Here is a 13,473-nt window from a genome sequence, read left to right on the forward strand (position 1 = left end):
CCACCCCCCCTTTCAACATTTTCTGTTGGGCAGGTAGTCTCGCGCTTGTGTCGGAAGAGCAGGCGACTTTCGTCTGCCTATCCGAACGCCTATGAGTTTCGTATCTTTAACAATGCTAATACTAGATTTTTCATGCCGGTAGCGATTCAAAGAGATCGCGGGGTGCCATCGCGAATGCTGGTGACCCTCCAATCTAAACTTAGCGGCGCACCTCGACATCGGAGTACCTTTGCTGTGTTGTCGCAGTACTTGGTGCATCTTTCGGAGGTCATGAAGAGTTCCAGCGATAGCCTCTCGAGGTTGCAAGGGTTCTACGATTTTAAACGTAAGGCCTTCCTGCAGCCCTTTTCCTTTTGCCTGCTCGGGGCGGCTCCCAACCTGAGCTTGCTGACGGGGTTGCTAAGCGCTTCGTGGGTCTCGGAAATCTCTGAGGATGAAGCACGAGCGAAGATTGTGCCGTTGGTGTTGCTACTCATGGATATCGCAGTGCAGGAGTTCTTTCTCTCAAGAGCCTGGCACTCTATCTCCTCCATTGACGGCATTATTGGGTCGGGAACCTACTCCACTGTCTTCAGAGCCACCACTGCAATAGGAGACAGCGTCGCAGTTAAAACGTTCGTATGTCGATCAGAGTCGGATTACGCGTTCCGCTTGAAAGCCTGGCGGCGGATAGCGTCGTTTTCCGACGGTGTCTGTCATCTGGTGATGCCGGTTATGTCACCGGTTCACCATCTGGACTGCTTCAAACACGAAGACGCAGATCTCCTCAGGTCGATCTCGGAGATGGTCAATTCAGTCCGACTTGACCTCTCTCGGCTCCATAGCTTGGGGGCGGTCCACCGAGACGTATCGTCCAACAACATCATGTTCACCACAGATCAGGCTGGAGTTCGGTTTCACCTCATTGATTTCGGCGCGACGATGAGCCAGAGATCGTATCCCTGCTGGTTCACTCATCACTGGTTCAGACATCCCGACGTCCATCTCTGGAGCTACCTCCCTGACCATGACGTCTACTCTCTCGGAATGGTACTGTACTGGCTTCTATCGCACTTCGCTTATAGGCGCTGTCGGATCTCGAAGTCTTTCATCTTTCGAGTGGCTGTGGAGGTTTCAGGGTTCAGTCCGCCTGAAGATTGCCCTGAAACCGTCGGACACCTCCTCGAAGCGCTCTTCGATGACATCTCTCAGGTCAGCATGCAGTGCTCTCATTCGATCTCCACCCTCAACAGCCAGACTTGCTCCATGGCTTGCGCCTTCCACCGAGGTCAAACGTTGCAACATCCGACTTTCGCGGCTCGACGAGCAGCCATTCTGACTCTTGTGCCAGTTACGCTGCGGCTGCTTCTGGCCTTCGTCACCACTCTGAAGCAGAATTTGGGTGCCGACTGCCAGTTTCTATGGAACTTGGCCATTGGACTTCTGGGCAGCGAGGTGCAAGCACACTACAACTTCTGGTGCTCGAGCCAGGCTCCATCTGAAGCCATGGCAGTGGTTAATCTCTACCGGAGGGTGCAGTCAAACAGACCCAAAGCACCAAAAGCAGCGGCCGGCTGAACTGCATGCACGAATTATTTATTCGGGAACGAAATCCCAATCCTCATGACGTTCAAGATTCCAGAGATTCCGCCGTTGCCGCTTCACCTAGTTGAGCGGTGTCTGGAGCCTATACCAACCTACAATCGACTCCCAGTCGACGAGGACTTTGAGTCGTCGGAGGAGACTTCCTCTGAGATTTGCTCTGACGATGACTTCATCTCAACCGGATTGCCGGAGTCGTATCGGCACACACACCGGCGCGTAGCGACGTCCAGACTGCCCAGAGAAGAGGATGCAAAGCGGCGGCACGCGTTCCTATCAGGTATGCAGACAACTCAGAGTGGCCGCTGCTGTATGACAACCAGGCCACACAAGCCCAGGAGCGCCGCATCTTCAAGTGTAGTTTCACTACAGAGCGCAGAAACGCCTGGTTCGTCAGCGACACCTGCCTCACCATCCGAGGACTTAGCCACGCCAATCTCGGAGGCGCCATTCCTGACTATGGAGAAGCAAGTAGCTAGGTTGAGTCGATTCCGACGGATGATCCGTCGTGTGAAGTCTATTGTGAGGCGCATTATGCGTCGATCGTCTCAAAAGTGAAACTCTCAGCACGGTACAGGACTAAGCATGTCGGAGATGATCACCTAAATCCTAGCCACATTTAGTATGTCCGAGGTGATCACCTAAATCTAGCCACGATTAGCATGTCGGAGGTGACATACAATGAACTGGCTTCACCCATCGCAGCCGCGTCTGCCAGGACTACGGCTGCTTGGCATCCCGCCTCCTCCAAAAGACTCTTGACGAAAGTCGGTTCCATCAGTCCAGCACACCTTTGGATTCTTACAGGCGCAGAGGGAAGGTTCCACTCGAAGTCTCCAGGGGCGGCATTTGCCATCATCCGTCCTAGCTGTTCTACGGCCTCATGAGGGTCAACTTCAGGGGGGATGAGTTGCCCTACCTTCCCTGGGGAACCCATAGTAAGATGGTTTTCTGGAAAGTAAGTGTCTTCTGACACGACGCAAGACACACCACCAGTGGCCGCTTCACGCAGTACGCCTTTTACCTCAGTCCACAAAGGGTCTAACCTTTTTCGGTTCAGTGTCTTGATATCCAACGATGTAGTGCTTTTCCGCCGAGGAATCGCAACTCCGATAGAGGCCAGCGCGATCTTCTCGCCAGCAATCCGAACCTCTGTTCCCATACCCGAGAATTGCAAGCCCTCCGCTCCATGTTGATGTCCCGGCCCACTGAACACCCAGCAGCCTAAAGGCGGCGTCTTCAGCACTCGCGAGAGCGTACAGGGCGTCTCGGAGTATGCAGGTGGAACTACTTCAATCGTACCATCGAAGAGAACGACAGAACGAACCAAGCGGATACTTTGGAGGCATCTGAGTATGTCGTCTGGCGTTGGGTTGATGATGCACTCGAGGGTTGCTACTTTCCGGTACTCAATGGGATTATCGAGGGCTCGAAGCATTACAATTGCCCACTTTCAATGCGAAGTATGAGTGCTTGTGCAGTTCGCACCTCCCATGAAACTGATTATCGCTCTTATTGGGTTTCGTGCCTTCGCTTGTGGACGTGGAAATCGAGGTGAGTGGGACGATGAAAGGGCCCATGACTTCGATGAGTATGATTTTGGAGGACCCATCCCACGATTCGACGACACTCCAGTCTTGCAAAGAGGAATAGACTTCAAAGTGAACGACGTAAACCTTCCACCTCTCACATATATGAAGAAGCCTACGTTCTGGCGCGGGGAGAGACCCGCAATCAAATGGCCCGAAGCCCAATCCAGATTTGCAAAGGCACATCCACAGACTCAGAGGAAGGTTCACCCCTTACTTGAAAAAGCACGCAATGAGAGTAGGAGGGCCTGGAAAATGCAGCAGAGCAACTACAAAGCTCTGAGGGGGGACCATCTAAAGAGAACCCTTGACACATCCGAGACTTACAGGCCTCCGAATTTGTTGTCTTACGACTCCCAAACGTACAGGCCTCCGAATCTGGTGTCCCACACCACCACAAAGCATAGGCGCCCTCGAGTTACCTATGAATCCAATCTTTGACATTCGTTTCTCATATTTTAAACTCGGCAAACCACTGGTATGATATGTGTGATGATGAGACAAAGAGGTATCAGCATTCCGAGGCCAACGGACACCAAAGCCAGCCACCACCCCTGCAGCCCCAGAATCGCCATGACGTAGACAGCGAAGGGCACGAATGCCGGTATGGCGAAGGCTGTAACCACCGTTATTGCCAACGGGTTGGCAGCCAGAAGAACTATGGCGATCTCGTAGGACTTATCGTCCGAGACGACCATTTTAGAATGGAATCCTGCATAAAAACATCACATTGCAGTAGTCATGCGGCTCGTGCAGCTCCTCCGATGGCTCAATGTCACCCAAACATGTAACGGACTCAGGTTTTCATTATCAGCGCTGGTTGATGCTTCTGGCCGGGAGATTCGAGGATACTTCGTGGAGAAGGGGTTTCACCCATGGCTCACACTCCTGCAAATTATTGTGGTGCAGTCGGCGTTCTGGGCAGTACAAGGCGTCGGACTGCACTTGTCAGGAGAAATTCTTGGCCACACCAGGTCCCTAGCAATGATTTTTAACTCCAACTGGGTCCATTCTGTGGCTTTCCAGGCTGATGAGGCCGATGAACTCCCACTTATCGTGGCCTTCTGGTTGTTAGCAGCAACCATTGCGAAGTAGGTAGGTCTTGACGGTGCGACATCCAGCTCATTCGTCATCGCATTCTCCACTGGGAAATCAAAAAATGCGTGGGACTTCGTCTTGACTCAGTTTGCTTTGCACATCGGAGCGATGTCGGTGTCCTTCCAATTTCCAAGGTCAGGCATGCTGTGGTTGGGGTTTTTGTCATTAGGGGTTCTGGAGACCCAGTTGGCGAAAGTCATCATCGGACAGCTCGAAAGCAAAGACTGGGATATTATCCGGCCTGCTGAACCTTATGAACTCGATTTCCGCCCGAGTGAGCCCGCAGAAAAGTCTGCTGGTGATGTGGTGATCACCATTCCTGTGACTCCAGCAATTCGGTCGTGGTCCGTTGAGTCTGTTAGCACCATCAAATCAATTTAGCACTGTTCATCTGTGACTCCGAGTCCGTATTCTTGGGCTGCGTCCTGACGAATCGTTAACGGTGTCAGCAGTGCTGGGGGAGTCACTTGTAGGCGAGTCTCCACGACCAGGCGTGCAAGACACAGAAGTGATGAGAACCTCGATAAATCTGTATAGGCACCGGACCTTGCGCTCACTCATCGACGACACTCTCGTATCGAACAAATACAGGCCTTAGGATCTTTCGGTAGACAACCGTAGCCCCTGAAAACGTTGGGAGAAACAGCCAAAGTAGGAAAACACTCTTGATTATATAGTAAAACGGGACCCAATGCAAGATGAACTCCACAAAGATCTCGCAAGAGGAGATGAAGGCAAACACTACCCAATAAGTCAACCATTGGGAGTGGTCCTTGCCACTTTCAATGGCTTTCACGGACTGCCACGCCGGATAACAGAATCCAACGAGATTCGTGATCAACTGAGAAGCTTTGTCCAAAAACAGCAGTAGAATGAGGGCGACTGCAAGCGGCACGTATATGGGCCTAACTCTACATGCCTCACTTAGCTTTGCTACTGGCCTAACCTCCAGCAGCTTGCTGTCGATGGTGTCCACGATACTCAGCATGTGCAAAAAGACAGGACTCGTCTCCTTCTTCTTGCTTGCGCCCATTTTTAGTCAATTTCACCTCGTTTACCAAAGATCGCAGTTCCAACTCGAACCAACGTGGAACCACAAGTAATAGCGTCAACCAAATCAGCTGACATCCCCATTGAGAGCTCCGAGAGCTCGAGCTTGTGAGCGAGCGCTTGAACTCTGCGGAATGACTCGAGGGCAGCTTCTGAGTCAGGTACAACCATCAACCCCTGGAGTTGCAGGCTTGGACAACTACAACGTATGTGCTCACAGAGTGTCTCGACTTCCTCTTCGCAAATTCCGGTCTTCGTTGAGCTGTCAGCCGTCTTGACTTGGACGAAGACGTTCATTGTCCGCTGGTGGTTTCCGCAGTGGGTGTTGACAGCGTCTGCCAGCTTCCTAGAGTCGACTGTTTGTAGCGTCTGCTTGCCTAATGTTCGTCCGACTCACAGAGCAGTTGGGTATGGCTGTTAGGCGTTTGACTTTGTTGGTTTGTAAGTGGCCGATGAAATCGAACTCAGCTTGGGGTAAAAGGTAAGCCTTCCGTTCTAATTCCTGAAGATAATTCTCTCCAAATCGTCGTTGTCCAGCGTCAAGAGCTTCTTGTATGGCCTCTACTGGTTGCAGTTTCGAGACAGCCAAGAGAGAAGGAACAGCCCTGTTGTTTGAGAAACCGGAAACCACACCCAACGCCAGCCGCGAGCGCGATCTGGGTTCTGACCAGCTCCAGTCTTTTCTCGATCGTCGTCATCACAATACCTGATTTATGTCGTTGTCAGAGAGGGACATTGCTGAGTCTGTTCTCGCAGGAGACAAAATTCAACAGGCTCCGAAGGGACCCAAAGCTCCAAAAGTTCCCAAGGTGCCCAGACCACGACGATCCCGAAACGAGCCACCACAACAAGAGAAACCGATACAACGCACCGACGTCAAGGAGGCCGATGTTAGGAAGGTCTCAGCGGGGACTACGTTCTCCGACTTGCAGTATGTCGATGTCCCTTCCGTCGCTGAGCCTTCCACTCAGTGTCTCAACTCGAGGCTGGTGCAGAAACTGGACTCTCTTGGTTTTGGAAAATTGACCCACATCCAATCACAGGCCATCCCGTGGATCCTAGCACATGGTGAGCACGATGTATTCGTTCGGTCGCCAACTGGAAGCGGCAAAACGCTTGCGTTTGCTGCGCCTGCCGTTGAGAGGATCCACCGACTAAAAATGGGCAACCCGGCCCTGAATAGGGAAGACGGAACGATGGTGCTGGTTGTATCCCCCACTCGAGAGCTGGCATCCCAGACTGGTGCCACTTTTGACCGGATCACAGGTCACATGAAAGGTTACACCGTAACCTCGACTGTCGCTGGCCTCGTCAAGAAGAACGCTGAAAAAGCCTGGCTACGTAAGGGCAGCACCATTGTCACAGGGACCGTTGGCAGGCTCCTCGACCATCTGGACTCGACGCACTCCTGGTCTTTCAAGAATTTGCAGTGCGTTATTCTGGATGAAGCCGACCGAATAGTCGAGCTTGGTTACGAGGCCAAATTGAAGAAGCTACACGAATTCCTAAGAGCGAAACAGGAGAACTTCCAAAATGTGATGGTATCCGCCACTCTCTCACCAGCAGTTGAGTCAATTGCCCGTCTTCTCCTACGCCAGGATCCGATCTGGGTGGTGGGTGGGGCTGGATTTGCGGATACCGAGGAGACAACCCCCCAGGAGCTTCAGGACTATTCTGTCCCTTCAGCTGTTGAACAGATATACGTTCCCATCGCCTCTGCCAGGACTAAATTATCTCTGTTGATCGCCCTGCTCATCGACCGCGTGCAGGTGAAAAAGCAGAAGGCGCTGGTTTTTGCTGAGTCTTGCGACATGGTTGACTACTTTCACAGTCTTTTTATCACTCTGAGGTGGCCAAACGAAGCTGCCGTCAGGGGAACAGTCACAACAGCTGATATGGAGGTCAAGCGATTGAATGAACGATCAAACAACCTCATACGGAAGTACCTCAATGACGGGGCTGACTCCGACAGCGACAGCGACGATCTCGCCACAAAGGACAATAAGAAGAACAAAAGACACGGAAATCCAGTGGACGGTCTTCTTGGGGATCTGGTGTTCTCGCAACCCGACCGCCTCTTCAAACTCCATGGCAAACAGACGAAGGAAGATCGCGTCGGCTATCTGCAGAACTTCCAAGAGGAGCCAGATTCGTGCGTCATTTTTACGACTGACGTGGCAGCACGGGGTCTAAACCTACAAGACGTGAACGTCGTCATACAGTTCGACGCGCCAAAGCTAGTAGAAGATTACGTTCATCGAGCCGGCCGCACCGGAAGGCTGAACGCCAAGGGAGAGAGCATCCTTATGCTCCTACCTAACGAGGTGCCTTATGCTACAGAGTACCTGCCCTCAAAGGGGGTGGTACTATCCGTGAAGAAGGAGAACGAGGCTTTAAATGTGTTCTCAGACGAGAGTTGCCTTCCGGCCTCGATGAGGTCATGTAAGAATCCGCTACCCATTCTACAAGCGTTCTGGTCTCGGCTTGTCGCTCACGACGAAGAGCTCCTCTGGAAGGCTCGGAAGGCGTACGTCTCCTCTACTCGAGCAATTAATTCCCGAGAGAAACACGTCAAGCATCTTTTCAACAAGAATAACGCTCACTTTGGGGAGTGGGCGTCTGGCTTCTTCCTGCGAGAGTCGCCTAAGTTCGCGGTTTACGCCGTGCGTTTTGATCACGCGAAGAAGGCTGAGAGAGGCGAAGTCCAAGTAGAAGGCAGACTTAATCTCGCTGGTCTTCCGGAGAAACAGTTCAAAAAGGCCAAACGCGACCAGTGGAAACGCCAGCAAGATTCAAATACCCGATCCCCTAAACGGTTGAGGATTTCCCGAGTAGGATCCCGAGAAGGGTAAATGACAGATCGTGGATACTGGGCGAGTCGCTATATTTGTCTTGGGCGTTCATCCAATGTTTGGTGGAGTCGTTTAACGTCTTCATCCCGCCGATGACTTCGTGCATCTTGAAAACCTTAGGCTGCGTGACTCTTTAGACGCTGACTCACCAGGATCTCAGGGAAAAACTCGTTTCGGATCCGCTTTAGGGTTCTGGCGTCGTCTAAATTCTCCTCCTCGCGAATTTGGTTGAGCCACTTCCGATTTTCTGGGAGGCCATAGACTCTAATGCACTCCAACATTACAGCCTTAGTCAGCTCATAAGGTAGAATGGTGGTCATTTCGCTGATTTCACCAGCAAACAAGAGAAAATAGGCATTCCTGATGCCTTTCATTCCTCACGAACACTTCACCTCCATCGAATCCACGCACCTCCATGCAGCCTCCTTGGCCTCTGAGCTTCCTCTGTCCGCGGAACGGCCGTACTACATGTTCACTGCAGACCGGCAATTTGGAGGCATCGGGTCTACCAAGCAAAGCTCAACTCGCCATTGGGTGTCAGCCTCCACTTGTCTAGCGTTGACTCTCCTAGTTAAGAAGGACACTGACCGTGAAATCACCCAGAAAATTGCACAGCGTCTGGTCACAGACATCTCCAACGCCTTTGGAATTCAAGCTGAACACAAGTGGATCAATGACATCGTGGTGGATGGACGCAAACTGGCTGGTGTCCTCTGCTCCTCGGTCTCAACTCCCCGAGGCCCTGTGCAGGTTCTGAGCGTCGGCTTGAACATTCACCTTTCGTCGAAAAATCGCGAGAGCATTCGGTCTATTAACCGCATTGACGTACCGACAGCGTTGGATGAGTGCTGCGACTGCGCATTGCAAGAGGATCGCGTGCTTCCCGTGGTAGTGGGTGCTCTCCTTGCTGCGATCTCCTCGACTTTTATACCTAGACGTGTATTCGGCGAGAGCCATCATGCTAAGTTCTACGACAACGATGACAAAGTCGAAGCTTTCTCCGGCGTCATCCAAGGTGTTGACGTTGATGGCACGCTGAAAGTGCTCACAAATCTCGGACCTCTGAAGTTGCAACACATCACAAAATATATAGTTTGTGACTGCAACAATGACGTCAAAGGTGACTGACACTATTCCTCCACGTCACTCATCTGAGCCTGAAGAGGGCGAGGTAGAGTGCTACGATCTCCTCATGAACAAATCCTACGTACATTTGGCCCTGCTTAGGGCACGAAGCAACCGCCTGGACGTCGACGCCGTCAGAACACTGAAGAAATTTCAAAAGCGCCACAACTCTCTGGTTCGTGAGACCGAGATGGACCTCTGGAAGCTGGCTCTTGCCAAGGCGTACGACCCAAGCCGCCGCTCCCCGAACCGAAAGGCAGCGAAGCGAGATCATAGGGAGAGGGCCACTGCGTGGCTTACTTCGGGTTGCATCTCGGGGGAATACCCCCCGTTGGCGGCTTCACGACCCCCGTCAAGGGCATCACGACCCCCGTCAAGGGCATCACGAGCCCCCTCGGATCGATCAGAAGTCTCCTCAGGCTCTCTTTCTCTTTCGTGCTCCCTGTCGAGTAGTGGGTCAGCACGGCGAAGTCGCCGCCACAAGCGTTCATCTCGACGCAGATGAACTATTCTTTATGTCACTAGTAATGAGAAATTATCAAATTCGTTGCTACTACTGTAGGAATCTATGTCGTTTTCAGAAGATGATTGGGAAGCTATGTTGGAGGACGACTTCAAGCAGCCAGACAACGAACAAGAGCTCTGTGACCCTCTTCTCGAGAAGAAGCGGATCCAGCGGCAAATTGAGCGGAGTGAGGCGGATCTGGTCGCCGACCTCTTTGACGTAGAGATCAAAAAGCCTGCCGTAAAGCCCCAAGCAATGAGGAAAACTAAGCTCGCTGGCATGAACGACGACACAGATCCCTTTGACCAGATAGACATGAAGACCTACAACGATTTAGAAACCACCGCCACTCGCCTCGCTGAGAAGTTAGCCGCCAGCCAAGCCAAAACCACCGGGTTCCTAAGGTTCATGGACATCTTATTGAAGGAATGCTCGGCAAAGATGGAATTGCGTGAGCTTCAAACGTTTGACTCGAAAGTCAATGTCCTCCTAAAAGAGAAACAGCTGGCCGTTGACCGTAAGAAGCAGGATGCGGCCATGAAACGTGTCAACCAAACGCGAGGAGGTCTCCAGTCGCATATCGATGAACAGCTGGATGATTACTTCGAGGAAGATGAAGATGAGGAATACGTGGACGAATATGATGCGTACTACTAAGTCTACAACACGCTTAGAACTTCATTGGGTTTGCAAAATTGTCGAGTGACCCGTAGATTTTATGAAGCAGGCCTAGATCTTGGAGAGAAGCGGTGACCATCGCAAGAGTCAAATGTTGCTGCAATTCTTGCCACATTCGACCGCCCCACTCCACACCGCTCAGTCGATGAAGGAATGTCCTCCGAGACCTGTACCGGCAAAGGTAGAACACATCGTAGCCTTCGCGGGACAAACACCCCCCAAGACCTTCAGGACTGTTCAGATGCACAGTGAACGTCAGCAGAACGAAAGCTCTGTCTGAAATCCGGGTCCAAATCCGTCGAGTCATCCAAAGGCGTCTGCGGCAGTTGGCGAACAGGAGGCGAGGATCCCATAGTCCTGATTGATACCCAGCGGTACACATTCCTCTGGGGTCCATGTCAAGCTCTAGGTAATCTCCACCCCGTAGCAAATCGCTCCTATCAAAGCCTTCAGCCGGCAGAAGGGCGCCGCGAGCATCTGGTGAATGAGTATCTCGAAGGAATCTCCGAGCTTTGGCCTTAGTCCATTCAACCACCTTCGTAGGGTCCAGCAGTGACAGGATGACCTCGTCTACGGGTGCATCTATAACCATGCTGGCGGCAACTTCCTGCGGCTCGGTACGTTCTACTCCATCTCCTGACAGGTGTACAGGGTTGAATGCTGGAATCCAGTGGGAGACGAAATAATCATTGCAGCTAGTCCAAGTCCGCAAATACTTCGACAAGGAAACAGTCATGTATGTAGCGATAATCAGGTAGGTCATGCCAAGAAGCTTCACTGATACCGAAACCAACAGACTTAAAGACAACATGATGAGGAGGGGGACGCGGTACCTCCGCAGCCATCGACTTCGGGCGTAGGGAGGCACACAAGGCAGCAACCACAAGTAGGGATTCTCGATGCCGAAGAGTATACTTTGGTAGCTCGTGGTGAAGAGCATTGCCTTAGGACCCGTCAAGCAACTGCGACGCAAGTGTGATAAGGCATGAATGGCCCGAGAATCCATAGCAGCCTCCCGAACGAACGCCTCCGGAAAGTCATCAACGACCCCAGAGGAAGCTTGTACCACACGATCCTCGCAACTCATTTGAAGCTTGATCGTCCATGTTCGGCTGGACTCCTCTGCGGTGGCGCTTAGCACGATTCGCTGATCGGGACATGTTATGACGATACCATGGGTCCGTTCCACCAAGTCATTGGGGTTGTTAGTGAACTGAACTTTGGCAGCAGTCATGTCGACGACATGGCGCGCCTCCTGCGCTTGCTGATTCAGGTAGATGGACATCACGTTGCCCTTCAGGGAGACATACCGCAGATTCCAAACAGGATACCCAAATATTCCCCCTCCGCTTTTCTTATACAAAAAACCTTCGAAGCTTGGAGAAACCGCGTCGTCTTTCAGACCTACATCCGCCTGAGCCTGCCCAGCAAAATCCCGTAAGCAAGACTGGACAAACTCCATCGCCTCTGATAGGGTCTCTTGATCCTTTCGAGAACGCATCTCAGGAGACACCTCAGCGGGAGCTTGTAGTCGAGAGGACATGGTGTCGAACTCGACGAGGAGCTGTGTGAAAAGCATTATGGTGCCTACGTGGCTCATTGGCTGCTTCTTTTTGGCGAGGATTAGTGGGGCGATCTGATCTAAGCCACGTTTACTGAAGGCTTCCAGTTGTCGCAGCTCCGGAAGTCCCAAGCCATCCCAAGAATCCATCTTCGCGACCATATTCCGATGGAACTGTCGCAGAAGGTCCGTGAGAAAGCTCACGACAAAGCTCTCAACTCGGTTTGCCAGGTATCCCAGAAAGCGCAGATCCACAATAAACGTCTTGTAAGCCGTCAACACAGGGTACTGCTGAGAATGAAGCCAGTCAGCAGACAGCGATTTCCAACCCCTCCTCTTGCATTGGAAGTTGCGCTGAAGATTTTCGTACGCAGGAGCCTGAGTTATGGATCTGTCGATGCCCTCACCGACTTCAAAACCGGGTCATTGACAATGTCGATGCTGACTATCTTCCTCAAGGCCAATTGGTCTTCTGGGAGGTCACAATGGTTTCCTGACTCCGGCAAGCCTACCACATGGTTGGTTTTCACCTCGAACGTAAAATTGGATACCCCTTCTGACTGGATGACCAGAGTTCTCTCACTCACCGAGTACCGCGTTAAGAACCGGGGATACCCATTCCAACTCATCTCCTCAAATCGTAGTGTATCCGCTCCAACTATAGCGACAAGCCACCCAGGCAACTTGCCTGCTATAGACATACGTTTGTGGGTGAAGTTTCCTTCCGCACCGTTCTCAGAGTAAGGCTCGCTGACCAAAACCTCAGACATATCATCTCCGCCTACTCTGAGCTGCTCCAACCCGTCCTCAAGCATCTTGCGAGCGACACCATGCAGCTGCGCGCATTGATAGTCCTCGAATCGCAAGGGCAAAGGCAGCTGGAATTCAACTACTTTCATCTGTTGATTCAACCTCTGCGAATCAAGGTTTTTAGCCGGTACCAATCAATCACTCCCTACAACATTGGCTGCCATCAAGCAAGCCCTCATACGATACAACCACATTGGCGCGGCTTTAATTAGGCCCCACATATGAAGTTGGTCTAGAAAAAACAGCAGAATTAGTATACCATGGTCTACAAACTTGTTCTCGTTCGTCACGGAGAATCTCAGTGGAACCTGGAGAACCGTTTCACCGGTTGGACTGATGTGCCCCTATCTGCTACCGGCGTTATGGAGGCTGCTGAAGCTGGCAAGGTGCTCAAAGAGAAGGGATATAAGTTTGACATTGCTTACACCTCAGTACTTCGTCGTGCCATTGAGACTTGCTGGTCTGTGCTGAACAACTCTGAGCAGTGGTCTGTTCCCACTCATAAGTACTGGCGATTGAACGAGCGCCATTATGGAGCTCTTCAGGGTCTTGATAAGGCTGAAACTGCTAAGAAACATGGCGAAGATCAAGTCAAGATCTGGCGTCGCGCTTATGATGTTGCAC

General features: G+C 51.9%; 9 protein-coding genes across 12 annotated transcripts; 5 read left to right on the top strand and 4 right to left on the bottom strand.

Annotated features, from left to right (window-relative positions):
- Window positions 1-132: 132 nt before the first annotated feature.
- Window positions 133-1,557, top strand: KVP18_003825 (uncharacterized protein; the record flags this gene model as incomplete). Its single annotated transcript, XM_067955893.1, has 1 exon — window positions 133-1,557. The coding sequence occupies one exon, from the start codon at window positions 133-135 to the stop codon at window positions 1,555-1,557; it is 1,425 nt and encodes a 474-aa protein (XP_067807295.1).
- A 45-nt stretch (window positions 1,558-1,602) lies between these two features.
- Window positions 1,603-2,139, top strand: KVP18_003823 (uncharacterized protein; the record flags this gene model as incomplete). Its single annotated transcript, XM_067955891.1, has 1 exon — window positions 1,603-2,139. One exon carries the CDS (start codon window positions 1,603-1,605, stop codon window positions 2,137-2,139), a length of 537 nt encoding a protein of 178 aa, XP_067807293.1.
- A 79-nt stretch (window positions 2,140-2,218) lies between these two features.
- KVP18_003826 (uncharacterized protein) lies at window positions 2,219-3,019 on the bottom strand (the record flags this gene model as incomplete). Its single annotated transcript, XM_067955894.1, has 1 exon — window positions 2,219-3,019. The coding sequence occupies one exon, from the start codon at window positions 3,017-3,019 to the stop codon at window positions 2,219-2,221; it is 801 nt and encodes a 266-aa protein (XP_067807296.1).
- A 609-nt stretch (window positions 3,020-3,628) lies between these two features.
- On the bottom strand, window positions 3,629-5,301 carry KVP18_003821 (uncharacterized protein; the record flags this gene model as incomplete). 3 transcript variants are annotated; one of them, XM_067955886.1, is made up of 4 exons in its annotated part: window positions 3,629-3,882; window positions 4,736-4,797; window positions 4,826-5,150; window positions 5,193-5,301. In XM_067955886.1, the coding sequence occupies 4 exons, from the start codon at window positions 5,299-5,301 to the stop codon at window positions 3,629-3,631; spliced, it is 750 nt and encodes a 249-aa protein (XP_067807290.1). The 3 variants fall into 3 exon arrangements, with proteins under 3 accessions (XP_067807290.1, XP_067807291.1, XP_067807289.1); XM_067955887.1 differs by lacking the exons at window positions 4,736-4,797; window positions 4,826-5,150; window positions 5,193-5,301 and having other exon boundaries at window positions 3,629-3,868; XM_067955885.1 differs by lacking the exons at window positions 3,629-3,882; window positions 4,736-4,797 and having other exon boundaries at window positions 4,822-5,301.
- A 730-nt stretch (window positions 5,302-6,031) lies between these two features.
- Window positions 6,032-8,170, top strand: KVP18_003824 (uncharacterized protein; the record flags this gene model as incomplete). The annotated part of the gene is made up of 1 exon (XM_067955892.1): window positions 6,032-8,170. The coding sequence occupies one exon, from the start codon at window positions 6,032-6,034 to the stop codon at window positions 8,168-8,170; it is 2,139 nt and encodes a 712-aa protein (XP_067807294.1).
- Window positions 8,171-8,286: 116 nt separating this feature from the next.
- On the bottom strand, window positions 8,287-8,490 carry KVP18_003827 (uncharacterized protein; the record flags this gene model as incomplete). Its single annotated transcript, XM_067955895.1, has 1 exon — window positions 8,287-8,490. One exon carries the CDS (start codon window positions 8,488-8,490, stop codon window positions 8,287-8,289), a length of 204 nt encoding a protein of 67 aa, XP_067807297.1.
- A 43-nt stretch (window positions 8,491-8,533) lies between these two features.
- On the top strand, window positions 8,534-9,298 carry KVP18_003822 (uncharacterized protein; the record flags this gene model as incomplete). Its single annotated transcript, XM_067955888.1, has 1 exon — window positions 8,534-9,298. One exon carries the CDS (start codon window positions 8,534-8,536, stop codon window positions 9,296-9,298), a length of 765 nt encoding a protein of 254 aa, XP_067807292.1.
- A 565-nt stretch (window positions 9,299-9,863) lies between these two features.
- KVP18_003828 (uncharacterized protein) lies at window positions 9,864-10,457 on the top strand (the record flags this gene model as incomplete). Its single annotated transcript, XM_067955896.1, has 1 exon — window positions 9,864-10,457. One exon carries the CDS (start codon window positions 9,864-9,866, stop codon window positions 10,455-10,457), a length of 594 nt encoding a protein of 197 aa, XP_067807298.1.
- A 13-nt stretch (window positions 10,458-10,470) lies between these two features.
- KVP18_003820 (uncharacterized protein) lies at window positions 10,471-12,938 on the bottom strand (the record flags this gene model as incomplete). 2 transcript variants are annotated; one of them, XM_067955883.1, is made up of 4 exons in its annotated part: window positions 10,471-12,042; window positions 12,070-12,417; window positions 12,447-12,599; window positions 12,627-12,938. In XM_067955883.1, the coding sequence occupies 4 exons, from the start codon at window positions 12,936-12,938 to the stop codon at window positions 10,471-10,473; spliced, it is 2,385 nt and encodes a 794-aa protein (XP_067807287.1).
- Between the last annotated feature and the right edge of the window lie 535 nt (window positions 12,939-13,473).

This window comes from the organism of the source record quoted next (assembly GCF_019968955.1).
Source record: "MAG: Porospora cf. gigantea A chromosome Unknown PgA_NODE_629_length_13473_cov_333.626, whole genome shotgun sequence".
Lineage (NCBI taxonomy): Eukaryota > Apicomplexa > Conoidasida > Eugregarinorida > Porosporidae > Porospora > Porospora cf. gigantea A.